This window comes from Crinia signifera, chromosome 2 (genome assembly GCF_055691185.1).
Source record: "Crinia signifera chromosome 2, ASM5569118v1, whole genome shotgun sequence".
Classification (NCBI taxonomy): Eukaryota; Metazoa; Chordata; class Amphibia; order Anura; family Myobatrachidae; genus Crinia; species Crinia signifera.
In genome coordinates this window covers 362,759,113-362,786,398 of record NC_139218.1, presented here as the reverse complement: position 1 = coordinate 362,786,398, position 27,286 = coordinate 362,759,113, and the positions used below count along the sequence as shown (strand labels likewise).

The window sequence follows — 27,286 nt, the reverse complement described above, 5'->3', positions numbered from 1 at the left end:
GGGATTTTTGAAGCTTAAGGAGAGATAAAGTGAGGAGAGATCAAAGGTTGTATGTAGTAAGCTGTGGAGTGAGATAAAGTACCGGCCAATCAGCGCCTAACTACGGTGTTACAGGCTGTGTTTGACAAATTACAGTTGGGAGCTGGTTGGCTGGCACTGATTCCATGTTCACTTTATCTCTCTCCAACGCTTAATACACACCCCTTAATCTATCTCTACTTTACCTCTCTCCAAATTTAGTGCACACGGTGACCTGGGGTAGAACGGGATGCACAGAGAGTATAGATAGCTGGCCTGTGCTGGCTGCTAGGGTTTCCTGAGGACTTTCACCCTGTTATATCAGTACGATATGGGTATTGGGTAAGCTTAATTCCTGGGTAACGGCGGCTATTCAAAAACAAAAACCGAGCAAAAATACGAACAACTGTTCAGCCGCGGCAGGAGAAAATTTGCTGCGGAATATGTGTACGCTATATAAATAACTGGTAATAATAGTCTCTGTACAGCGACTATTGCCGGGCAGCAGATTTTGAAAAGACTCGCTGGACGCAAGTCTTTTCAAAGTCATCAGCGCTTCCTGGCGCCAGGCACAGACAGATAGGACTAGGAGACGGAGTGAGTGAAGGCTGCCGCTACACCAGTCCCTGGACCCCTGGACGCTGCCTACCCCCGCTGGCTGCACACAGGTATGTTGGCAGCAGGGGTCAAGGGACTGGTGTAGCTGCAGCTTACACTCACTCGTCACTCCGTCTCCTAGCGCTATTTGCCTGGAGGCGGGAAGCGCTGATGATTTTGAAAACACTTGCCGGACGCTGATTGGCAACCAAATCAGCGTCCTGCAAGACGACCAAATGACTGCCGCCCCGGGTGCCGAAACACCTAGTTTCGGCCCTGTATATAGTGACACTCCCCCAGGCTTTAGTTCAACCCCTTATTTACATTTTTAATTCTTTTTTTATTCCCCTGAAGTTTCTGTGAGAGATTTGAAATCTCTCATGCTGAATCTGCCATTATGAATCTCTGGCACAAATCTGTGTGTGTGTGGCTCATTATCTGAAAAATTCCGTTTTAGGGAAATCTCTCGTGCTGAATCTCCCGTTATGAATCTCTGGCACAAATCTCTGCGTATGTAGGCCCCATAACACCTGCCTCACCTGCAGTGCACATGGTTTTGTCCATCTAAGAAATATTTTGTCAGAAAGAGTGAACTAGAATAAGGGCCTCAGTTCCTGCTGGAGCCTGCTGAAAAATAGCCCTGATTATATATAAGATAGATAAAAATCAGGATGCTTGCTATTTACATACATTCGAATATTCAATATACGTTCCAATCTTCAATAAAGTAATAGTACACTTATCTTTATCACAGACGCATTAACAACAACCAATAAATAGCATTAGGCCTAAGTATTGATTACTCCATAAAAGACTTCCTAACTTAACTCAATTTATTGCTGCGTCTACTCCCAATATATATTGCTGACATGAGAGGTACAGTAACATACTGACGTCAGACGTGCTCAGCTCAGAGTCTAGATAATGTATTTTCATACATTATCCAACAGAAAGTAGCTCGAGTGGCCTTTTTCTGTAGAGGAAGCCATTTCTGGGGCTAATCAGATTGTCTTTGCTGATCGCAATATATTTCCCAGCGCATCACATCATGTTCTTAATTTTCCTGCAGTCGTAGTTTTTTCAGACCATTATAATAAAAGAACCTTTATTATTGGTGCAAGTGCTATATAATATTATAGGCGCGAGTTCTGTTGTAAGCATATATAAGGTGTTAATGCTATTAGTGTGTCTTATACTTAAAAAAATATTTTGATTATTTACTGATTATTTAGGTGACTGAGGGCGAGATGTACTAAGCCATGAAAAGTGATAAAACACCAACCAATCAGCTCCTACCTGTCATTTTTCAAGTGCAGCCTATGACATGGCAGGTAGGAGCTGATTGCATGGTTGTTTATCACTCTCCATTTTATCACTTTTCCAGCTTAGTACATCTTGCTGCGAGGGTCATTATGACTCGGCTCATTGTTATTACAGTACCTGATCTTCCCATTTGGTCACCCTTTCTGGTACTGATCGGAGTGACCCAACACCATTTGGCTTCCACGATCAGACAAGGTTGCACATTCTCAGGGTGATGTTACTGTATCAAATGTTACAGGAGGCTTAGGCCACTTTGTTACAGAGTAAATTCTTAATTGATAATAAAGTGCAGAGAATAGTGTATTTAGCAGCAATTAAATAACTATGGTGAATGGGGATACTAAACAGCACCTCACAGTAAAGGAGCGAACTTATAGTTGTCATTAAAACCAGATGGACGCATTGTTTGTTTTGTAATGTAATGCACACACCGAGCGGTACCACGTGGGAGTAGTTGCCTACCCTCCTGCATTCTGCAGGAGACTCCCTGAAATAGCAGCAATCTCCCTCTCTCCCTCATTAGTCTAGCAATCTCCCTCATGTCACCTAGCCCACATTACACTGTTATATCTTAGTTACCTCCCCTCCTGCATTCTGCAGGAGACTCCCTGAAATAGCAGCAATCTCCCTCTCTCCCTCATTAGTCTAGCAATCTCCCTCATGTCACCTAGCCCACATTACACTGTTACATTTTTTTGGGAAAAAAGGAATGAGAGACAGATACATTTACATTGAATCATCAGCACCATTTCCCAGCACTTTACCAAGTATAGTAGCGCTTACTAACTGCTTTGGGGCTCATCTAAATTTGGATAGAAGTTATTTTAAAAGATTCCTCTCAGATGTAGCAGTACGCACCCACGCTTCTAGGTGCCACATTCACAATCTCTTTTCACAATATCTCCATATATGGAACTAGCCACGCCCTCTGGGTGGAGCATGACACGCCCCCTCAATGGGGCGCTGTGCAAAATTCTATTAACAACTATAATCTCCCTGAAGTAGGCAAGTATGCGTGGGAGTTGTCCGGTCCCCTATGCTCCTGTGATAGTGCCACCACAGAGCTATGCTGTAAAAGCAGTGGTGACATTTGGATTCTGCTGTGAACTACACAGGTGCTGTTGTACATGCAGGTACCCCTTCAGGGCTTGAAGCACAGAGACTGGTTTTTCTGTTGTCTCTGGGAGCAATGCCCTGGGCCCGTGTCTCTATATGGTGCCACAGTTCCTGGTATTCTCTTTTCATCATACCTACTTCCATAGGTAGTCAGAGGAATAAGGGAGATCCAACAACGATTCTGTGGGTGCGGGAGACTGCCCAAAAAATCAAGAATCTCCTGCACCTCAAGAATCAAGAATCTCCTGAACAATTATGACATCTTCCATCCACAATCTTTCAATTCACAGTTACAGATATTTCTTTGGGCTGCCCCCCACTCTGTGGAATCACTTCCCATGCCGAGTTTTCTCTGCGGGGGTTATCGCCATCAAATGCTAGCTATACCCCGTGACCCATCGCCCTACCGACCCCCCACGGACTCCCACCGACCCTCCCCCTCACCTGTGTCTGGGTAGCACAGTGCTGTTCTGCCCGGACCAGTGACCTCCTCCTCCCTGCACTGTACATCCTCCTCCGGGTACAGGAGCAGCAGCAGCAGCAGCAGCGCTGGGTAAGGGAGGGAAGGGGAGCCGCCATGGACCCACTGCACATCGTCGGCGCAACGCAAAGGGACACTCTTAAGTTAACGCAAGAGATGTCCTTTGCAATAATTATCGCATATGTTAGTGCATATGTGATAATTATCTATGCGGTAGCCAGCGATATGCGGCGGACTGAGGCTGCGGATCTTAGTGCATCCTGCCCTAAGACTTTTCTCTAATTTCCAAATCTTTAAGGATTCCATGAAAACTCCTCATATTTTATACCTGCCCGCATAACCTTCATAATTATCCACCCAATTACATCCACTCTACATACTTAACACATAAACATACTTAACTACTCTCCCAGAAGTTGTGGGATGGCCTCAGGAAAAGGGGTGTGGCCTTGCAGGAATGACTACAATCATGGAACCAGACCTCTATTTCTCCACTGGGTGCATGGCCAGCACTGTGTGAGCTGATGGCCATTCCCCCTGTCCCATTACCTGCCTGAATAGACGCTGTATGCATGCGCACAGTGTCTACTCACAGTGACAGGCTGGGGGACTCAACTTCCACCCCCCACCTTCGGACGCAGGTGGGACACAGGACAGTCCTAAAAAAAAAAAAAAAAGGAACTGTCCTGTGAAAATCGGGACATTTGGGAGGTATGCGCATATTTTCTCTTCCTTCACTTCATAGCCACCTGACTGTAGGCCAACATTCCTGGATTTTATCGTAGGATGGCCATGCGCATGCGCACTCTATCGATTTATCGCTCGGCCTGCAAATTCACAGCTGTGTGATCAGGACTGAATAACCCCCTTTATTTTATTACTATTACTGATTTGTTTCCCCAAAATACATGTTGAGTATCCCGTATCCAAAATGCTCGGGACCAGGAGAATTTTGTATAGCGGATTATTCCGTATTTCAGAATATTTTAATATTTAAACGATGTATTTTGAAGTATCTTGCATTTATGCTGTATAAACACATAAAATACACACATACTGTATATCTTTTATTACCACATTAAATGCACACAAATATATTCTATTTGTTCAAAAAACAAGGTTTCAAAACATGAAACAAAATTTGTGTACTATCTCAGATATTGAATTTGAATGGCAAGCAATTATTTTTTTGTACATATATAGTGCCAGTTACATATCATGTCCCCAGTGATGCTGTTACAAATGTCCCCAGTGAGAAAAAAACATTTTTTCGTTCACTTTCTGGAATGTATAGTTTTCGGAATAATTCGGATAACGGATATTCGGATACGGGATACTCAACCTGTACTGGTGCTGTATAAGTAACTTTTACTAATAATATGTTAATTAACATTAACCAAAAGCACTTCATCATCCAGATTCAGGAACATGGCAATGTGCTCATTATTTATATCATACTTTGTTACTCTATGGCATTAATAAGCAGTATACATATAATTAGAGACAGGATTATATGCAACAAAAAAAGCCTGAAATATGCATGCAAATATGCATGAAAAATACTTAAAATATGCATGAAAAGTGTTAAAATATGCTACATTAAATAATAAAAAAGTAATTTTTAACTTATTTATTTAAAAATCAGCATACGATTAGTTGCAAATAAACCTCAAAAATAGGCCCACAGCATCTGCAGATGTCAGGATGCTGGCTGCTACAGCATACTGCAGCGTCCAAAGCCCTTCTTGCATCAACTGCACGGACCCTCATCTCCAGCGCCGATGGATCAAATGTCAGCATAGCATGTGAGGGCGGCGCAGTGGAAGGCTTCCTCCCTGCACCGCATACTCACTGTGACACAGCATTTTCTCTGCGCCGCGTGATGTCACAACCCTTTCGCCCGCCTCCTCTGCTGCAGAAGTCTATCTCTTGGTGTAAAGTCCCAGGCCAGGGGCAGGCAAAGGTTCAAGAGCTTCGTAATGGCATCCGCCCCAACTGACTTTTATCAACATGGATTGGCAGCCCAGAGCAGTGTCAGACATATCGTACATCCAAGGTTCCCCACACTGCGCACATATTGCCCCAGCCTGCACACTCTACCACTACCTGGCCAGCAGCAGCAGGGCAAAGCAGTGCTGTGACTCGCGGGTGGGAAGAGGGCTGGGCCTAAAATATGCACCATCACTAGATTTTAGGTAAAATATGCAATAACCAGTGAGAATGGCCAAAATATGCAAATGCATATAATCCTGTCTCTACATATAATAAACCTGTGATGTAGTATGCAGTCTAACAGTCCATTAAGCTGAATGGTACATCACATTAGGGGAAAGTTAATGCATATATCACTGACTGTATTGTGCTTATTGTAAAGAATGAATTAAAGAAGGACAATGCAAGTATTTAATTAAGTATTTACATTGTGCAGTGCAGAGAATAGGTGATCGTTCACATCAAGGGCCTGATTCAGGACCACTCGCTAGGCAGCGTACACTCGCTGCCTAGCAAGCGGGTGAGTGCCACCCACGGCCTGGCGAGTGTCATATATCAAATTAATCATTGCAGTCCTGGTGCATCCTAGTCACACCACATTGCAACTAAGGTGCATTTTCAGCAGAAAAGACGCCTGATGCTAGCAGAGTCTCAGGATCTGGCGCACGAGAAGTGATGTTTGGTGCGATGATGTATGAGGACACATCTGGATCTCCACTTTATGAATAATCCTTTAAATTCCATACCACCCGCATATGAAACCTTACAACTGTTCTGATAACTGTCCTGTTGTCCAACTTGTGGGCTGCAGTGTCTCCAGGGGAGTACAGGTTGAGTACTCAGTGATTGGATGCCACGCGCATCATCTAAACACTGGGGAAATACCAGTTGCTATGCACTCCCCCAGGGCGGGATTCTCTAAAATCCACAGCCCTCTTCGCCGGCCAACGCATTTCTAATGACCGCATATTCTCTAAAATATGCGGTCATTAACGCAAGGGACAGCTCTTGCGGTAAGAGCTGTCCCTTGCGATGCGGCGCCGTTGCTGGACTTACAGGTCTATGACCCGGGAGTCCATCTGCGCATGCGCAGACAGACGCGCCGGCCGCAGGGCATGCTGGGAGGGATCCGTGACGGATCCCTCACACACCGCTGCGGTAAGAAGCCCATAGGCTTCTGCAGGGAACCGCCAGCTTTTGCTGACGATTCCCTCCGCAGCGGTGACACTGCGGAGGGGGGTTAGAGAATACAGAAATGCGGTAAAAACCCCGATAACGGGGTTTTTACCGCATTTCTGTAATAGAGAATCTCGCCTGATTCTGATTAGTGTGCTGACCAATGAGGGTGTGATATTGGCCACACCCCCAAGCATGACGGGCAACAGGGAGGTATGCAACTTTCCCCATTGAAATGTTGGCAGGTAGGCGCATACATGCACAAAATGCACATGGTTCATTTTCTCACAAGCTAATTGACCTTCAAGTATGATTTTAAAGTGATGGAAGAAACCGGAGCAGCTGCAGGAAACTCACACAAACACAGGGAGACCAAACACAGATACAGCAGGGCCCAGGTCCGATTGAACCCATCACCCCATCATCGTGAGGCAGCAATGCTAACACACCTCTCATAGGCGAGATTTACTAAGCCTTGAAAAGTTATATAATGGAGAGTGGTAAACCACCAACCAGCTCCTACCTGTCATTTTTCAAACACAGCCTGTAACATGGCAGTTAGGAGCTGATTGGCTTTTGGTTTATCACTCTCCATTTTATCACTTTTTAAGCTTAGTATATTTGGCCCTCTTTCTCTATCTTCTCTCCATGTTTTACTACTGTATTTATTCATAGCAACAGAGTTCTGCCCTAAGCCATTAATTTCATTCTTATCGACGGATGGCCAAACCAGGAGATCTACCAACAGTTCAGGCTTTCCAGACCACCTACTTGGTGCACAGGTTCAGTCATTACTATTTTTATCAATCTAAAAAATGTGTCACTGACCATGGACTGAACAAACCAGAGAGGATCATCTCTTTAATAACAAATAACTCATACTGTACCTCCCAATAATTGGATCCTTATTCAGGACCCTATGCACACTGGGGGTGTGTGGATTCAGACGAGGGGCTTGGCGTTACGGCATGTCCACTGTTTTTGTCACTCTAGGGACATGCCCTATGTTATCAAAGCTGCCCCCAGGCTCTCCTCCCCTTACTGTAGATGCTTTAAGCATTCACGGGGTTATTCTGGTTGATGTGCAAGGCTGCGAATTCGCAGCCTTGCGAGTCTACCAAACCCCGCCCGGCGAACGACCACCCCCCCCCCCCGCCCCCTCAAAGTGCTGCTTCGCCCGAACAGCTGCGAATGGATATTTTGCATAAACATCCATTCGCATGGCTCGGGTAACCACACACATCTTTCGATGGTCACCGACCATCGAATGATGTTTAGCGTGCACGCATATATAAGTGACTTTTCAGTTGCGTACATTTGCGTGCACACTGGCGTGGATATGGCCGGGCAGCTGACATCCGGTGATGTCAGATACCCGCCCCCCACACCCGCGTCACTGCCTCATTACCATGAGAACGCCCAGCGTTCTCATGGGAACGCCCATGGAACGCTGGGCGTTCTCATATGGTAATGGGGCAGCCCGGCGCCCCCCGCCCATCTCCACCCCCCACCCCCCATGCCGCCATGGGTGCGTGCGCCCGGCGAACCGAAAGGTCGCCGTGGGTGCACGCACCATATGCCTGCACATGCGCAGATACCCGCCTGCGCATGCGCGGACACGCAACATCGGTACTGCGTGCGAATGCACGCAGGACCGATGTGATCTGAATGAGGCCCTCAGTATTCGGTCAGCACAGGACTCCACTCCCCCCCATGCCGCCATGGGTGCGTGCACCCGGCGAACCGAAAGGTCGCCGTGGGTGCACGCACCATACGCCTGCACATGCGCAGATACCCGCCTGCGCATGTGCAGATGCGCAACATCGGTACTGCGTGCGAATGCACGCAGGACCGATGTGATCTGAATGAGGCCCTTTGGTCAGCACAGGACTGGTCACCCTAAATAATTATAGGTGGCAAATTTTGGGGTGAAGATTATACCTGAGGCCAACTTCACCAAAATTTACTGAGTGTGAAAAGTTCCACTCCTTTTGATGTATGGTGGTTGGTGGTGCTCCCTGAGTCAGAAAATAGATAGTGTTTACAAATAGTAAAGAAGACTCTTTTGTTGAGATGCTCTTAGAGTGCCCCAACACAAGTCTTCTTTTCTATTTGTAAAGACTACAGTAGCATTCAGTATTCACAAATGCTCTCCCAGCCTTCTCCCCTCCCACTGTACACTGGGGCCTGCAGGTGGAACAGCCAGATGTTGTCCAAAAACAGAGCAGCCCACTTAAAGGTGGATGGATGGACAGTGCGATATCTGAATGCTGTATTAGTCTGGGGAGAATGCACAGTAAGGTGAGAGAGGAGATGGAAGAATGTTATAGAAAATGGCATTTGAGTAACTATCCATTTTTAACCTGCTGCAAAGTTTGTGTTTGAGACAGGAATTTAGATGGTTACAGCAATACAAGATTGCTGGTCCTCAGTTCTGGAGTGTGAGACATTCACCTTAGGATGCTCTCAAACATTAGTTATGTTCCTGTATTCTCCATTACGCTTCTGACAAGTGAACAGAGGGGAGAAGGAACGTCACACAGAGACCACCGATCCCTGTGGAGAGATGCTAGTGCGCCAGACATTACTGTCTTTCCAACGCGGGTAATGTCATGGGATGGGAAAGGCAGGATGTTCTTATTTTCCCATATCTCTGCTCTGCCATCAGCTTTAGAATGATGCCTGTCATCTCTCCATAGAAATCAATTATCTCTACGTGTGCTTCCATCTTTTCTCCGTACACTTGTCAGAACAGAATGTGTTGTGAGACAGAATTCAGTAACATCCAGGTACACAATCTCCAAGTCTATCTCTCTGTACCTTACATGTCCAAACTATGGCCCTCCAGCTGTTGTGAAACTACAAGTTCCATCATGCCTTGCCACAGTTTTGCTATTAGGGGATGCAATGGCAAGGCATGCTGGGATGTGTGGTTTCACAACAGCTGGAGGGACACAGTTTGGACATGCCTGCTCTATACACATGTCTCCCCAACCAGGATACGGTCATTGGGTCTACAGCAACTAGGTCGACAAGCATTGGGTCGACACCACTAGGTCGACATGGATCTAGGTCGACATGACATTAGGTCGACACAAGCATTAGGTTGACAGTCAAAATGTCGACATGGGGTTTTTCACTGTTTTTTATTTATTAGGGTAAAAAAAATTGACCTCTTGACTGTCGACCTAGCCCATGTTAAACTAATGTTTGTGTCGACCTAATGTCATGTCAACCTAGACCCATGTTGACAAAAACAAAACTAATGGTGCACCCACTGGCGACATGGACTGAACTTACACAATTCACATATAAATTGGTCTCCAGAAAATCAGGGTATTAATCTGAAAAACAAGACCATAGTGCAATATTGTCAGGCACTTATACCCCATTCACACCACAAAACAAATTACCGGGTTAAAGCTTTTCAACCCGGTAATTTGCCAGGAAACCCGTGCTTTTTGGTGGTGTGAAAGGGTCAACACAGGTCTTAAATCCTGGCACTCCGACTCTGCTCTTGACCAGGGTTGGAGTGCCGGGATTTAAGACCCGTGTTGACCCTTTCACACCACCAAAAAACCTGGGTTTTGCGGCAAATTACCAGGTTGAAAAGCTTTAACCTGGTAATTTGCGGGTGGTGTGAATGGGGTCCGGCTGCACCCGGCAAAATTACTCGGCACTTAAAAATGCTGGGTTAATTGCTAGGTGGCTGGTGTGAAAGGGGTATTAGAAGCTGTTTTAATTCACACAGGTCACTGACATATGGGCAGTCATAAATGCGCATATCACAGGTCTTTATTTTCTTTTTCCTGGGTTACTTTAACCTACAGGGACTTTTAAAAAGACTCGATAGTGCAATATTGTTGGATAAAAACACATAATTTTATTCGTGCACTTACAATAATAAAGAAGATAAAAGCATATCACCCATTTGGGGGTAAAGTTACGGATCACGGCTGGTCCGACTACATCAAGGGCACAGGTTCTCCTATGGTTCCCAGCTGCGGCCAAACCCCGTCCGGTCCGTTCGGTGATGATGATTTGCTTGAGCACGCTTTCGGGCTAATAGAGCCCTTCCTCAGGACATGCTTCTGAGCAGAGGCGTAGCGAGGGCGGTGCCGGTGGAGCACAAGCTCCAGGCGCAGGAAGCTATCTTGGCGCCAGAGCCGTGCCGGCACCGCCATCTCACCCGCTGAAGTACTGCTAATTCCGTCCCCTCCGGCTCCCCCACCGGCTCCCCGCTGTGTTCAGCGAGAGATGTGCACAGTGCTGCTATTTAAAAATCACATCTCCCGCTGGACCGCACTAGCGAATAGGCGCTTGCGGTCCAGCAGCCAATCAACTGGTGGCTGCTGGACCACGAGCACCTATTGGCTAGCGCGGTCCAGCGGGAGATGTGACTTTTAAATAGCATAACTGTGCACATCTCTCGCCGAACACAGCGGGGAGCCGGGAGCGGGCAGGCGGATTGTACCGCTGCTTTGCCGGCTGTGGGTGGGGTGGGGGTGCCACCGCACACTGTACCCTGACAGCTGGGGGGACTCCACACTATCACTCCCTCCCTGCTCTGCACGATCGCACAATCACACCCACCCACCTTGCTCTGCACTATCACAACCACCCACCCACCCTGCTCTGCACTATCACAACCACCCACCCTGCTCTTCACTATCACGCCCACCCACCCTGCTCTGCACTATCACACCCACCCTGCTCGGCACTATCACACCCACCCTCCCTCCCTGCTCTGCACTATCACACCCAACCTCCCTCCCTGCTCTGCACTATCACACCCACCCTCCCTCCCTGCTCTGCACTATCACACCCACCCACCCACCCTGCTGTGCACTATCACTCCTACCCACCCTCCCTGCTCTGCACTATCACTCCTACCCACCCTCCCTGCTCTGCACTATCTCCCTCCCTCCCCTATCAATTACTCACACCTACCCTCCCTGCGAGCAATTTCAGTCCCCCTTGGCATTGAGCATGAAGCCCCTGGCATCGAGCATGTAGGTAAGTGGCACTTATGTGTTTAATGTGTAATGGGCATTACGGTTTGTTAAATAGTATGCAATGGGCATTGCGGTGTGTTAGTATGTGACGGGCATTACTGTGTGTTAGTATGTGACAGGCATTACGGTGTGTTAGTATGTGACGGGCATTACGGTGTGTTAGTATGTGACGGGCATTACGGTGTGTTCTATAGTATGCCATGGGCATCATGTGCGGCCTTATGTGTAATTGGCGTTATGGCTGTGGCTTTATCTGTAATTGGTATTACAAAGTTTGCTAAAATATGCAATGGGCATTACGGTGTGTGGTATAATGTTGGGCCATGCCCACTTTTCACTGCGCAGGAGCCTCACCTACTACAAATTGGGGGGGGGGGGGGCGCGAAACATGCCCTTGCTCCGGGCGCCATGGCACCTAGCTACACCACTGCTTCTGAGGAAGGGTTCTATTAGCCCGAAAGTGCGCTCAAGCAAATCATCATCATCACCGAACGGACCGGAAAATACAGAACCAAAACCCAAAAGGGTGGTTTTGGCAAAACCAATCCAGATCCAAAACACAAATGGAGATCCAAAAACAGAACAAAAAACCACGAAAAGTGTCCAGTGCATACCCTACTTTTTGCCAAACTCAGTATCAGTATACGTACTGCACATGTGCTCAGGATAGGCTGCTAGGGAGGGATTCCTTAATGCAGGGTTCGGAATCAGTATACGTACTGCACATACGCACAGGGACGGCTGCTGGGGAGGGATCCCTTATTGTTGGGTTCGTAATCAGTATGCATACTGCACATGTTATTGCCAGGTCCACAATTTGTATATGTACTGCACATGCGCACAGGGTAGGCTGGGGAGGGATCCCTTATTGTTGGGTTCATAATCAGTATGCATACTGCACATGCGCTCAGGGTAGGCTGCCGGGGTTGGACCTCTTATTGCCCAACTCAGAATCTGTATACGTACTGCACATACGCTCAGGGTAGGCTGCTGGGGTTGGATCTCTTATTGCCCAACTCAGAATCAGTATACGTACTGCACATGCGCTCAGGGTAGGCTGCTGGGGTTGGATCTCTTATTGCCCAACTCAGAATCAGTATATTTACTGCACATAAGCACAGGGTAGGCTGCTGGGGATGGATCCCTTATTGCCAGGTGCAGAATCCGTATATGTACTGCACATGTGTACAGTATAGGCTGCCGACTTAGAATTAGTATATGTACCCTGTTAGGCACAAGGTGCCGGGAACCCAAAGTGGAGGTATCGACACGGCTCAGACGTGCTAGAAGACCCGGTAACTGTGAAGCTAAATGGGTCCTAGCTGGTAATCATCACCGATCGACATGGGCCACTGAGAGATCAACAGGGTAGTGAAGGGAGATAGCCCTGGAGGCCCACTGGGTAATAGCGAGGGTAGGTGACTGACTAGGAGGTAGAGATGATCAGCACCGGTAGGAAGGAAACTGTCTCAGCCCCTAACTCCGTTGTCACCCTGTACGTCCAACGGCAGGTGCAGAGGCCCTAGATCTTCTCGCACGGCAGCCACGTTTGAAGCACGGGTTAAGCCTGTACAACTCCGGTGCCCTCCAAAGCGTTTTAGGTGGTGGCGACAACGTACCGTTGGAGGAACGAGGTGGACAAGGGGAGAACTGACTGGATGACCCCGGTGGCTGAGACCGGTGATAGGGAGACGGATAAAGGGAATGGACGGGAGCCCTGATAACCCCTGAAGACTGGAACCTAGCACTAACAACAACAAAAATAATAAACCACAGTACAGCAGAAATAAATGATTATAAGGAGTGAGTAACGATACCACTCCGGAGGCACAAGGCATAAAGCAGGAATACTCCCAAGGAAACTGCAGGAAGCCGGAAGCCAGGAAAGTAGCACAGATCCTCTGAGCTGTAGGATCCACCGACCACAGGCAGGGAGAGCAATGTGGGTCTCAGAGCTGGGGAGCCCACTGGTACAATGCAGGGAAGGAACTGCGGTACTGAGCTGAGGACACGAGAGAGACACCCCAGGGTGCCTAAGGAATCCTATAACCAGCGACTTGCTGGGCTGAGCAGTCTCCATTTATAGGAGAGAGTGTGCGCACAGCACACAGTGCGGGACGCGTCGTGATGACGCGGCGGGGACAGACGCCGGGCGGCAGCAGGACGTGGTTGCCAAGCAACGCCCCGATGCCAGGACGCCGGGCGTGACGTCACCGACGCTCGGGACGTTGCCGACGCTCGGGGCGTTGCCGAGCAACGTCCCGATAGTCAGAGGACCGCCCGCCGTGCACCCCGGAGGACGGGGAGGCGGCTGCACGGCGGCGGCATCTGACAGTACCCCCCCCTTGAGGAGAGGTCAACCGACCTCTGAATCCGGGCTTGTCAGGGAAAGACTGAAAAAACCTCCTTTTGAGTGAAGGAGCATGGAGATCCTGATCAGCGACCCAAGACCTCTCTTCAGGTCCAAAACCTTTCCAATGCACTAAAAAGAAGATCCTCCCTCTGGAAGTCTTGGAATCCAGGATGGAATCAACCACATACTCCTTTTGGCCACGACGTAAAACGGGCACTGGCCTGCGGACAACGGGCTGGAGAGCAGGTTTGAAAAGAGAGCAATGGAAGGTGTTGTAAATCCTGAGAGAGCGGGGCAGGCCCAATTTAAAAGCGACCGGGTTAACCTTTTTGATGATCCTGTAGGGACCGATGAACCGTGGGCCCAATTTGCGTGAGAACTGCCGGAGCTTGATATTCTTGGTAGAAAGCCAGACCCAGTCCCCAACCTTGAACAGGCACGGTCTCCTGTGGCGGTCAGAGAAATGTTTGGCTGACCTGGCAGCAGAGAGGAGCGCTCCCCGAACCATGCGCCAAATCTTTCTCTTAGAAGCCACCCACCTAGAATTACCCACTTTGGCATACGTGGGAAAGAAGGAATTCGCTCTAGGGTGGAAACCGTAATTGCAGAAAAACGGAGACTTTCTGGTAGCGGCATGCCAAGCATTATTATAAGAGAACTCCGCAAAAGGCAGATTCTCCACCCAGTCCCTTTGGGTCTTGGAAACGTAACACCGTAGGAATTGTTCCAAGGATTGGTTAACCCGTTCCGTCTGACCATTCGACTGTGGGTGAAAGGCAGTCGATGGACTAAGTTTAACTTGCAGGGCTACACACACTGTTTTCCAAAAACTGGCAACGAACTGGACACCTCTGTCCGAAACAATGTCAGAGGGCAGCCCATGAGCACGAAAGATATGGGTGATGAATAAGGAGGCTAACGTCTTAGCCGAGGGTAAGCCTTTGAGGGGTACAAAATGTGCCATTTTGCTAAATCTGTCAACCACAACCCATATGGTATTAAGACCCGACGATGATGGTAAGTGCGTAACAAAATCCATGGAGATGTGCGTCCAGGGTTTATCAGGCACAGGTAACGGAACTAGCTGCCCTATGGGGGAAAGACGAGAAGATTTGTTCTGAGCACATGCGTTACATCTGGAGACTAACTGCTCCACTTCTCTCCTCATGTCTGGCCACCAGACCGCACGCGACATTAAGGAAAGTGTCTTAGAAACCCCTGGATGCCCGGCGGATTTACATGAATGAAATTCTGAAAAGACCCTTTCACGGAGCCTCTGGGGAATAAATAATTTACCCTCCGGAGTGGTGGCAGGAGCCGAACATTGGGCCAGCAGCACCTAATCCAGTAGTCCTTGCGTGAGTCCCGCCAGAATGCATGAAGGTGGAATAATAGGATCGGGACGCGATACTGGATCTTGCATGGCCGCGAAACTCCTGGACAAGGCGTCTGCTAAAACGTTTTTTGCCCCAGGTCGATAAGTAATTAAAAAATTAAACCTGGCAAAAAACAGAGCCCACCTCGCCTGCCTCGAATTCAACCTCTTGGCTGAACGTAAATATGCCAAATTTTTATGATCGGTAAAGATCGTGACCTGATATTTGTCCCCCTCCAACCAATGCCTCCACTCCTCTAAGGCACATTTGATGGCCAGCAATTCCCTATTGCCAACATCGTAGTTGCATTCGGCCTCCGAGAATTTCCTAGAGTAGAACGCACAAGGATGTAGCAAGCCATCCAGTTTGTCCATTTGGGAAAGAACCGCACCTACGCCAATCTCTGATGCGTCTACCTCGAGGATAAAAGGGAATTCAGGATCGGGGTGTCGAAGAATGGGAGCAGAAGAGAATGCCCGTTTGAGCTCTTTAAAAGCCTCAATGGCAGAACCAGGCCAAGATGCAGGATCGGCTCCCTTCCTGGTGAGGGCCACAATGGGGGCGACAATGTCTGAGAAGTGGGAAATAAACCTCCTGTAGTAGTTTGCGAAGCCCAAAAACCTTTGAACCGCCTTCAAATTCGAAGGTTGAACCCACTCCCGAATGGCCTTAAGCTTGGCAGGATCCATGGCGAAACCCTTGGGAGAGATAATGTAACCAAGGAACGAAATGGAATCTACCTCGAACTCACATTTCTCGAGTTTGGCAAAAAGATTATTCTCCCTGAGCTTCTGAAGCACAGCCCTGACATGCTGGCGATGAAGATCCACAGAAGAAGAATAAATTAAAATGTCGTCGAGATATACCACAACAAAAATGCCTAAAAACTCCCTGAGGACATCGTTGATGAGGTCCTGGAACACGGCGGGTGCGTTGGCAAGGCCGAACGGCATGACTAAATACTCATAATGGCCCGAGTGAGTGTTGAACGCCGTCTTCCACTCATCTCCCGCCTTGATGCGGATGAGATTATAAGCTCCGCGTAAATCAATCTTCGAAAAAACCACAGCTGCACGCAACTGATCAAAAAGAACAGAAATCAACGGTAAGGGATAAGAATTTTTTACCGTGATATCATTTAACTGACGAAAATCAATGCAGGGACGTAAGGTCCCATCTTTTTTTTTAACAAAAAAAAAACCTGCTCCAACTGGAGATTTAGAGGCTCTGATGAAGCCTTTTTTTAGGCTCTCCTCCACGTACTCCTGCATAGCCTTCTCTTCAGGCAAAGACAAAGAGTACAATCTACCCTTGGGTAATTTAGAGTCGGGTAACAAATTAATGGCGCAGTCATACGGGCGATGCGGAGGGAGAGAGTCCGCCTCTTTTTTAGAAAAAACATCTGCGAATTCTGCATACTGAGCAGGTAACCCAGCAGGAATGGACGTGGTGAGAAGAGCTGGAAAACTGATACAATGCTCAAAGCACTCCTTACCCCACCGTATCAATTCCCCAGACCGCCAATCAAAGACCGGGTTGTGTCTCTTAAGCCAGGGAAGGCCAAGCACAATAGGTGTAATGGGACACTGAAGAACAAAAAACTTTATGCTCTCCGAATGGGAGAGTCCAACTCGGAAATCCAATAATTCAACAAAATGAGTGATAGCTCCACCGAGCAGGGTATTACCGTCTAATCCGCAAACGGTGAGCTGGGACGTCAACGGTTGCAGCGGTAATCCCATATCATTGACAATTTTACTGTCCAAAAAATTGGCTGCGGCGCCAGAATCCACTAACGCCTTACCCTCCCAGGAACGGAAACTAACTGGGATAAACAATGAATCAGAAGGGGAAAACAATGAAAGGCCCGAGAAGATACTCCCCCTTACTTCTGGGCTCTGTCGTTTCCCTGTAACAGGGGACATTTGTTCAGGATATGATCCTTAGATCCGCAGTACATACATAGCCCCAGGGAACGTCGTCGGGCCTTCTCCTTGGGAGTGAGCCTAGAAAATAACCTGGTAGCCCCAAGCTGCATAGGTTCACCCAGGTCTGGGGAAGCCTCCTCTGGGAGCTCGAAACTGGGTAACGCTTGAGCCTCTTTTTCGAACCGCCTCTCTCTAATTCTCCGATCGATACGTATGGCTAGAAGGATTAATTTATCCAAAGAGGGAGGAGAGGGATATTGTACCAAGCCATCCTTAACGTTATCCGCCAGACCTAGGCGAAACTGACTCCGTAGGGCTGGATCATTCCACCCAGAGTCGGCGGCATAACGTCTAAACTTGGCGCTGTACTCTTCGGCAGAAAGATGACCCTGTTTAAGGGCTCTAAGATAAGCCTCAGCGAAGGCTGACCTGTCAGGATCGTCATAAAGGACTCCTAATGCCTGAAAAAAGGCATCTACCGAGCGGAGAGCAGGATCGTCTGGAGCCAGACTAAAAGCCCAAGACTGGGGGTCCCCCTGGAGAAGGGAAATCACAAGACCCACTTTCTGTTGCTCGGAACCTGAGGAGTGTGGCTTTAACTGAAAAAACAACCTACAACTCTCTCTAAAATTTAAGAAATGGGGCCTATGACCTGAAAACCTATCAGGAAAGTTAACCTTGGGTTCCTGGTGAGAAACCGCTGGCAGCTGAGCTGAGAATCTGGTATCTACCTTAATCGATAACTCCTGTAACTGTTTGGTCAGGAGCGAAACCTGATTGGCCAGAGCTTGGGCCGCGTTGGGATCCATGACGACCAAGCAAATAAACAATGAAAAAATAGCGGTATGGGAATATGGACCATAAACTGTGAGGGTAAATGGGCCCACAACAACTGTTGGCTGGTTATACTGTTAGGCACAAGGTGCCGGGAACCCAAAGTGGAGGTATCGACACGGCTCAGACGTGCTAGAAGACCCGGTAACTGTGAAGCTAAATGGGTCCTAGCTGGTAATCATCACCGATCGACATGGGCCACTGAGAGATCAACAGGGTAGTGAAGGGAGATAGCCCTGGAGGCCCACTGGGTAATAGCGAGGGTAGGTGACTGACCAGGAGGTAGAGATGATCAGCACCGGTAGGAAGGAAACTGTCTCAGCCCCTAACTCCGTTGTCACCCTGTACGTCCAACGGCAGGTGCAGAGGCCCTAGATCTTCTCGCACGGCAGCCACGTTTGAAGCACGGGTTAAGCCTGTACAACTCCGGTGCCCTCCAAAGCGTTTTAGGTGGTGGCGACAACGTACCGTTGGAGGAACGAGGTGGACAAGGGGAGAACTGACTGGATGACCCCGGTGGCTGAGACCGGTGATAGGGAGACGGATAAAGGGAATGGACGGGAGCCCTGATAACCCCTGAAGACTGGAACCTAGCACTAACAACAACAAAAATAATAAACCACAGTACAGCAGAAATAAATGATTATAAGGAGTGAGTAACGATACCACTCCGGAGGCACAAGGCATAAAGCAGGAATACTCCCAAGGAAACTGCAGGAAGCCGGAAGCCAGGAAAGTAGCACAGATCCTCTGAGCTGTAGGATCCACCGACCACAGGCAGGGAGAGCAATGTGGGTCTCAGAGCTGGGGAGCCCACTGGTACAATGCAGGGAAGGAACTGCGGTACTGAGCTGAGGACACGAGAGAGACACCCCAGGGTGCCTAAGGAATCCTATAACCAGCGACTTGCTGGGCTGAGCAGTCTCCATTTATAGGAGAGAGTGTGCGCACAGCACACAGTGCGGGACGCGTCGTGATGACGCGGCGGGGACAGACGCCGGGCGGCAGCAGGACGTGGTTGCCAAGCAACGCCCCGATGCCAGGACGCCGGGCGTGACGTCACCGACGCTCGGGACGTTGCCGACGCTCGGGGCGTTGCCGAGCAACGTCCCGATAGTCAGAGGACCGCCCGCCGTGCACCCCGGAGGACGGGGAGGCGGCTGCACGGCGGCGGCATCTGACATACCCGTTCCTTCAAAGGGGATAAAGAGGGAAAAATCTGCGAACCCGGCACGGCAGCAATGATGACCGATAAAAAATGTAGGTTTTTTTCTTATAGTGGGTGCAGAGGGATTGCATTTGGGGCCCCCCAAGCCACTGGGCCCCATACTAGCTGCATCCCCTGCACTCTATAGTTACTCCACTGTGTGTGCCAGTATGTGCCCAGAATCCAACTAATCAGTCATTAACTACCCCACCATAACTGAGGACACTTAATTCATTGCTGTTGGTTATGTAAATTGTGCAGTAGTGGGTGTGTCCATGATATATTTTGTGGTTTTTCAACCAATCAGCACGCTGTTGGAATCTCCAGCAGGGTAGGTAACACTTGTCAGCAATGATTCATTTTGGGCTTTTGTAACATGGAGCAAAGAATGGTTTGCTGTAAATATTAGTAACCAATCAGAAGCTTTCAGCGGTCTAGTGTAGCCTGACCAATGAAAGAAGGTATCTGGATGGTGGTTGTGAGTTATAACAAATCATTGTTTTTTTGTCATGTTCTTTATAATAAGCTCCATTGAATTGTTAGAGGAAAAAAATTATTTTGTCATCACACGATTAAACATTTATTTTATTATATCATTCACAGCAGATGGTCCGGGAGCAATACACCACAACGACTGACGGAACAAGCCTAGAGCAACCCGATCGGCAGTATGTCTACAATATTGGGATCTACGGCTGGAGAAAGCGTTGCCTCTATCTGTTCGTTCTTCTTCTGCTCATTATTCTTGTTGTGAATTTTGCTCTAACCATTTGGATTCTGAAAGTCATGTGGTTCTCACCAGTAAGTAATATTGCATTATTATTATGTCCTAAGGCTTGTTTCATTAAAGGAATTTTTCATTATAATATAATACAGTATATGTACAGGTAACATAATCTAGGAAAGCTTCTCATTTCTATTTGTTCATTAAAGAAAAAGTGTCATATTAAGAACATAATACACCCAAAAAATGTGACAGCGGGCGCTAGAAAAGTCTGTAAAAGCTGACTTTTCTTAGCGAAGGTAGGAGAAATCATACGATGGTCAGGTCCGAATCAGGCCCTTCATCTAGATATTCGAAAAGTTTACCCTACAGTAAAAGCAGAAAACATATGGCTCGCCTTTCTCTCTTGCTCTTTGCACACTACAGATATTAAGCACTGTACAGATGGAGACCCTCTAATTCTTGCTGCCAGCGCGCCATCGCAAAGGTTTTGCTGGCCCTCTTTTATCCTTGCACTCACATCCGCCAAGGGGCTTGGATGCTCACCTTGCAATACAAACCACCATCGCTGGGTGGCTAATGCTCCATCAATCTAGCCGCGGAATGATATGCTGTACCGATGGAACCCCGCCATTTGCCGAGCGGATCGCGCTTCCAATACAGTATGAGATGCTCGTGTGTCTCATCCCCGTGAACATCGCTGCAAGGAAATGGTCTGTGTAGTGTCACGGTCCTATAGGAAAATATTTATCACGTTCACGTAGCCGATGCTGAATATTTTGAACATTGAGGCATTAAAGTGGTGTAGAACATTGGGACATTAAAGTAGTGTAGTAAAACAAAGAACATTGGAAGCGTCTCAGACGTACATACAAAATGTCAATATTGTATTATGAGAATGGAGAATTAATCTAATTGACATATGTTCCGTTACATGGGAAATACAGATTCTTTGGGTTGTTTGGCACCAAATTTGGAACCTTCCATTGAGTTAGACACGGATTGGCTCCCATGTCAGCCATATAAAGAGCCATTTTTAGTGACAATTATCCAGCTCTAAGTCACAAAAAATGCTGGTAATACACAAAATGATCATCTGCTGCCCAAGATCGGCATATTGGACAGGAAATTGCAACGTGTATGCATCTGACAGATCCAAAAATTATCGAACGGTTGGCATGGTGGATGTGGCCACATTGAGCAGTGCATGCCCTACAGTTGCTGACCGATGGATATTTCCCTCATTGAATGTATACTTGCTCATTGAATGGGTGCTGGATGACTGCCCGACAGGGGGGATCCCGACGGTCAGTATCCCAACCTCTGGTACTCCGACAGGGGGGATCCCGACTCACAGGGGCTGTTCTCCCTTTTGGGGGTCCATGACCCCCATAGAGGGAGAATAGAACCTGTGGCTTTCCCCCTGTTGGAGCACCGACAGTTGGGATTCCGACTCCGGAATACCCCCTGTCAGAGCGCCATACCACACCCCATTGACAAATCTTACAACTGGTTAAAGCCTCTATTTCCTCATGCCTAAATGAGCCAGCTTTCATTTTGAATTTTCTGTTCATTCAAGTCAATTGTTTTACAGGGGCAGCATGAATCCGGGTATATGATAAATGTTCAGCAATGTTTTTCTTTTTAGCATTTATTATATTTCTGGCACTTCCATCAGCCACTTCCATGATGAATATGTCACCAGTTTCTAGAGCTGTGGTTCTCAAACTTGGTCTTCAGAGCCCCACACAGGTCAAGTTTTCCAGGTCACCCTATGCACTGTGTATCACCAATTGTCAAATTTAAAAAATCCACAGGCAAACTGTAAAAATGAAAATGTGTTCTAGACCAACCACCCCAAAGACCATTTTGAGAGACTCCCTCCCCATTGCTAGAGCGCTTTGTAATCAGGCTTTCATGAACTTTAGAGATGAGTTGACCTCTACTGTTTTTCTTTTGAGACCGGTTCACCATCGCTGCGGCACAAACTTTCCCGGAGTAACTGTTCTACTGAAACCTTGTTGTCTAAGTGCGTCAACTACAACTCAATATAATCGACCTCCATACCAGTTACAGTAGTAAATGAACCTCACAGCAGTCACAGAAGAAATATACACTGTATATTCCTTCAAACCTATTACTTTAAAGGTTGACAGTTCTCCAAAAATACTTGGCACCAAAATATATAGCAGATTGGCATTTTATACTCTTTACAGTATTTCAGTCACCATAATGCCTTTTTCCCAAAATAAGCAACAGTTTCCCTTTCCTTACAAGGCAAATCTCTTATCTCCATCAAGATGATAATGCTGGGGTCAGCTTACTCAAAGTTAAGGTGCCCATACACGGTGTGCTGAACTCCATGCTTTTATTACTAGATTGCATAACATCAGGGCGCCGGCCACTGGAGGGCGGTAGTTTGGAGCAGGTCCCCCCCCCCCCTGAATGGAGGTGAGTGGCACTGGCGGCGGCCGCATCACCCAATCCCCCTCCTACCCCTGGAGTTACTTAGCGGCACTCGCCGCATCATAGCACCCCCCCCCCCCACCCCCCCCCCCCCCCCCCGTGGCATCACCTGGCACACTTAGCAGCACCAGCAACCGCATCACCCCCAACACCCCCTAACAAACACAAACCCCCCCATGTGGAACGCCGCTGCGGCCTACCACCGCAATTACACTGTGGAGCAGGGGAGCACCGGCACTGCATAGCATCTAGTACAAAAAGCATATAGATGCGATGCAATCTAGTACTAAAAGCACATGCTGCACAGACTTTATGTGCTGTGCGATGGGATGTGCACGGTAGCGCGCATCTCATCGCACTGCCCTGTCGCACCATGTATGGGCACCTTTAGCCACAAGGAATAGGAGACAAATAACAGTTGGCAGGTGGTTCCGTGAGTGAGTCCCTCTAATACAAATTTACCAAGGAAAGTCATATTCATTGTTATTCTCAAGTTTTGAAGACATTAAGAAAAATGACTTGTGTAATGATAGGGTGATGGTGTTGGGGTGTAACTGCCTTTGCTCATACTTGCCCCTCAGACGAAATGTTACCATTCCTCTCCTGGTTTCAGATCATCAGAAAACTCCAAATATTAGCAGTCTGTGAGTTTTTCAATGTGACAGATGCTAGATGGGTTGCAAATGTTGACAAATTGGGCCCAATATTTCAATGGAGCTGGAGTAGAAAAGAAGACCAGTTAATTACTAATAATATAGGTACAATGCAATAGGGGAAATTGATCCTAAATAAGTACATAATTGTCTGGTCAGTGCTCCTGCGGGAGATGGCAGGCAGTCCCTGGTCCAGGCGTCGCGCGGCTCCGAGCTCCCATCAGAGGTGACAGGTGGGTCCTGGCGATGCGCGGCTCAGGTCCTTCTGCAGGAGGTGGCAGGTGGGTCCTGGCTCCAGACATTGTGCGGCTCCCGCAGGAGGTGACAACTGCCGCCCGTAATAGGTACTGCCCCAAAGCCCGTGCCTCACGGGTCTACTGACAAATCTGGCTCTACCTACTGTATGGGGAAATATCATGTATGCCAGTTAGGATAAACCTTTGTAAGGAATTAGATAATGTACAGTACCAATTAATTCTTCATTCAACACAGTAGCCAGTGTTTATAACATATGGTGGCTAATACTGTGGTGTACAGATCATACATTTACGAGAATTGGGGGAAGGGGAGAATTACAGAGTGCAGGTTGGGGGCAATAGGAAATGGAAGAAGATTTGATACATGTATGTGTTCTGCCATTGCCATGTCAGAAATCAGTACTGTATGTAGTCTACTTGGCAAGGCGCTAACCTGTTGGGGTGCTGGAATAGGGGGTTGAGGACCTAATTTAAAGTCTAAAGATTATCATTGTTGTTATTATTATTATTCATGGAAAATGTAAATGCCATGATGTCATTTTATTTTAATTATTGATGATCTCCAAAACCAGTTTTCCTGTGATTGTTCATCGTCCTTGCGATTATTTAAAATCCATCTATGTTAATTGCGAGACAAAATGTAATTCTTCTAATTCGATGTTTGCAAGTTCCTTTATTGTTTAGTTAATCTTTTCATTTCTATTTCTCTATGTGCTGATTATACAATTAATCACATGGTTAAAGATTTTTTGCTTAAGCTTTTGTAATAAGTTCTAGAGCCTAATGTTGTAATTAATCATTTTTCAATTGATGTTAATTATTATGGATATCAGCCTGTTAATGTTCCTTGATTCAATTTACTTTCACTTGAATCCCTTCTTCGTTGTACCCGCTAATTGATAATTTTCGGTTTAATGATTAAATAAATCTAAAAAGAAGAGAAGGCAACTTTGTATCGTTATCATCATCCTAAAATTGGGGAAAAGAGGAATTTTCTGCTTGTGAATATTGTATTTGTATTATAGCAGCGGTACTTTATTTTGCTTTAATGAAAATAGAATGCAAATTGTTTTGAATTCCTTGTGCTCCATACCCCATATTACTTGTTGTTTCACCACCCACCCCACTGGTGCACCTCTTCATTGCAGCTGCAGTGTGTGAGTGACCTCATACAGTACCTCAGCAATATGCCAACTGTGTAGCCTATATCTACCCTTATCCATGTATGTACAGTATGTATGGAAGAATGCTTTATTCACATGATCCATCTGTCAATGTCATAGATAAGCATACCTACCTACTTTGAAATGCAGTGCCCTACAGTAGAACCGGGGTGGGGAGGATCGGTTGGAAGGTGAATGGAGGTATGGCGCCATCAAATGCATAATTGCAATTTGTATTATGGTTATAATTAATGACTGTATTGTTTTCTGGCTATTGTGACCGTATTCTACATGTTTCCTAAGTTAATAATAATAATAATAATAATAATAATAATAATAATGTTATTTATATAGCACTTTTCTCCTAATAGGACTCAAAGTGCTTGAATTAGCCTTTTACAGTACAAAATACAAAACAAACAACAAGGGACATTAGTGAAATGCTTCGGTGAACAGGAAAGTCTTGAGTGGAAGCTTCTCGAATTGAGCGGGGAAGTGAGTTCCTTAAGGTGCCCATACACTGCCTGCGACGTCTCGCAGCAGTGTACGGAAACCCGACAGAGTGCGAGCCGCCGGAACCTTCCCGGTGGCAGGGACACATGCGATCCGTTGTGATGGATCGCATGCGTCCCTGCTTCCCGCCCGCCCCAGAACGGGTGGTCGGACGGCCATCCGGTCCGACCACCTAGTCGGGTCCGATGCGCACGGGACCGCGCATCGGACCCGACTGCATGTCAGGGAGAGGCGATTTGGTCCGATTTAACAGGCCGATTGGTCGCAATCGGCCGAAATCGGACCAAATCGCCTCGATGTATGGGGGCCCTAAGAGCCACAGTGCTGAAAGCTCGACCCCCAGATGAATTCAGGGAAATTCTGAGTACTGTTAGAAGTCCTTCATCAACCGATCACAGTAATCAAAATTATTAGTAAGCAAAATTATTTGCCATCTTATAGGCAGCCATAATCATACCACAGTTTCAATATGATTTTCCACCGATTAGAAATATATCGATGAACATTGAATACCCCGCATAGAGACAGCTGTATATGTTAATTTGCTTGAAGCAAATGCTTTGAAAGCTAGTCTGCTACCTTGTGATTGCCTCTGTGCTTGCGCATGTGTGAAAGAGATGTTCCACTCGGTGCCAATAGATTGCAGTGTTTCGGAGACACACAAACGGACACTAGACATTATTTATATATATATATATATATATATATATATATATATAAAATACACACTAAAAAAAATTAATCATAGAGAAAGAGGGAAAAAAACTACAAAATGCATCTATTGTAATATAAAACCATCAGCAAATTTCCTATTTTAATTTTACCACTACGCGTAGACAATTACTTATGAATGTGTAACATATTTTCTGTAAGCAAGTAATTTGCTAAAAAAAATTAGGGGATATCCCATTTCTAATATAAACCCCCCAATGTTTTGTTTGATCGTCTTAATTTAGAGATTATTCATCGCTGAAATAATGAATTTGTGCAACCAGATGATATCTGTATTCCTATCTAAAACACATTTCTGCAAACCCATCACCTTTTTTAACCATTGCAGAATGAAGAAGCAAGTATTTCAGGAGGGTAATAAGTGGGTGGTGCCTGGAAACGTCTTTCAGCACTTGTGGCAGGCATGGTTGTTATGCCAGTCTCCAGATACGAAGCAGCATGAATAGTATTGTAGCTACATGATGAGTCTTGGCCACTAAGATAGCCACGATCTGCTTGGCCACGCTAAGCTCAGCTCAGAATTTCTGTGGCTGCACTCCTCCACTGGGGTCCACTGTGTCAAAGTGCGTTAGTTTCTTCTGTTACTGGAACCTTTACATGACACCCTGGTTCTAAATTATACCACACACTGTAATGCCTATTTCATATTATACCACATACTGTAATGCCTATTTCATATTATGCCACACACAGTTATGACGTTGACACCATTTTATGTCCAACACACAAAAATGCCTCTTACAAATGATGACCTACTTTATATTATATAATATATAATTATTTAATGTGCACCCCTTCCATGACATTTAGTGCCACTTAGACATAATACCCCCTGTAGTGCTGCTTACATGCATAATGCCCTCTGTAATGCCGCTTATACACATAATGCCCCTACTAGTGTCATTTACACATATAATGCCCCCTGTAGTGCTGCTTACACACTTACTAATCACAGTAGTGCCGCTTACACATATAGGGCCTGATTCCGTCCCACTCGCTAAGCAGCGGTCTTTCCCTGCTTGGCAAGTGGCTTAACGCTGCCTGTCGGGCAAATGTGGAAATGTCTGAGAACCGGGGCGGGCGCTAACATTTCACAGAAATGTCCATGATCGCGAGCTGTGAGCTGCTGGACACGCTAAGCAGAGAGGGGACCCTTAACTGCCTCCCTCCCCCACCACCACCACCACCACAGGACACTGCCGCGGGTGAGACACACGACAGTCCCCAAAAAACATGACTATCCCATGAAAATCGGGACAGTTGGGAGGTATCCTGGAACTCCCACATGGCCAGTGCAACTGTTTAACTTAGTTCATACTACTGTATGTCCTATTGTTCCTTAGCCTCTGTTATTAGTTGCCA

At 46.9% G+C, this 27,286-nt stretch overlaps 1 protein-coding gene across 2 annotated transcripts in view; it reads left to right on the top strand.

The window, feature by feature from the left end:
* SGCG (sarcoglycan gamma) overlaps positions 1–27,286 on the top strand; it is a 242,880-nt gene that overhangs the window by 86,546 nt on the left and 129,048 nt on the right. For both annotated transcript variants that reach the window (XM_083169917.1, XM_083169916.1), the window contains one exon: positions 20,020–20,217. In XM_083169917.1, the coding sequence (XP_083026043.1) occupies positions 20,023–20,217 (195 nt within the window). In that variant the 5' untranslated portion in view covers positions 20,020–20,022. The remainder of the gene's footprint in view (positions 1–20,019; positions 20,218–27,286) is intronic.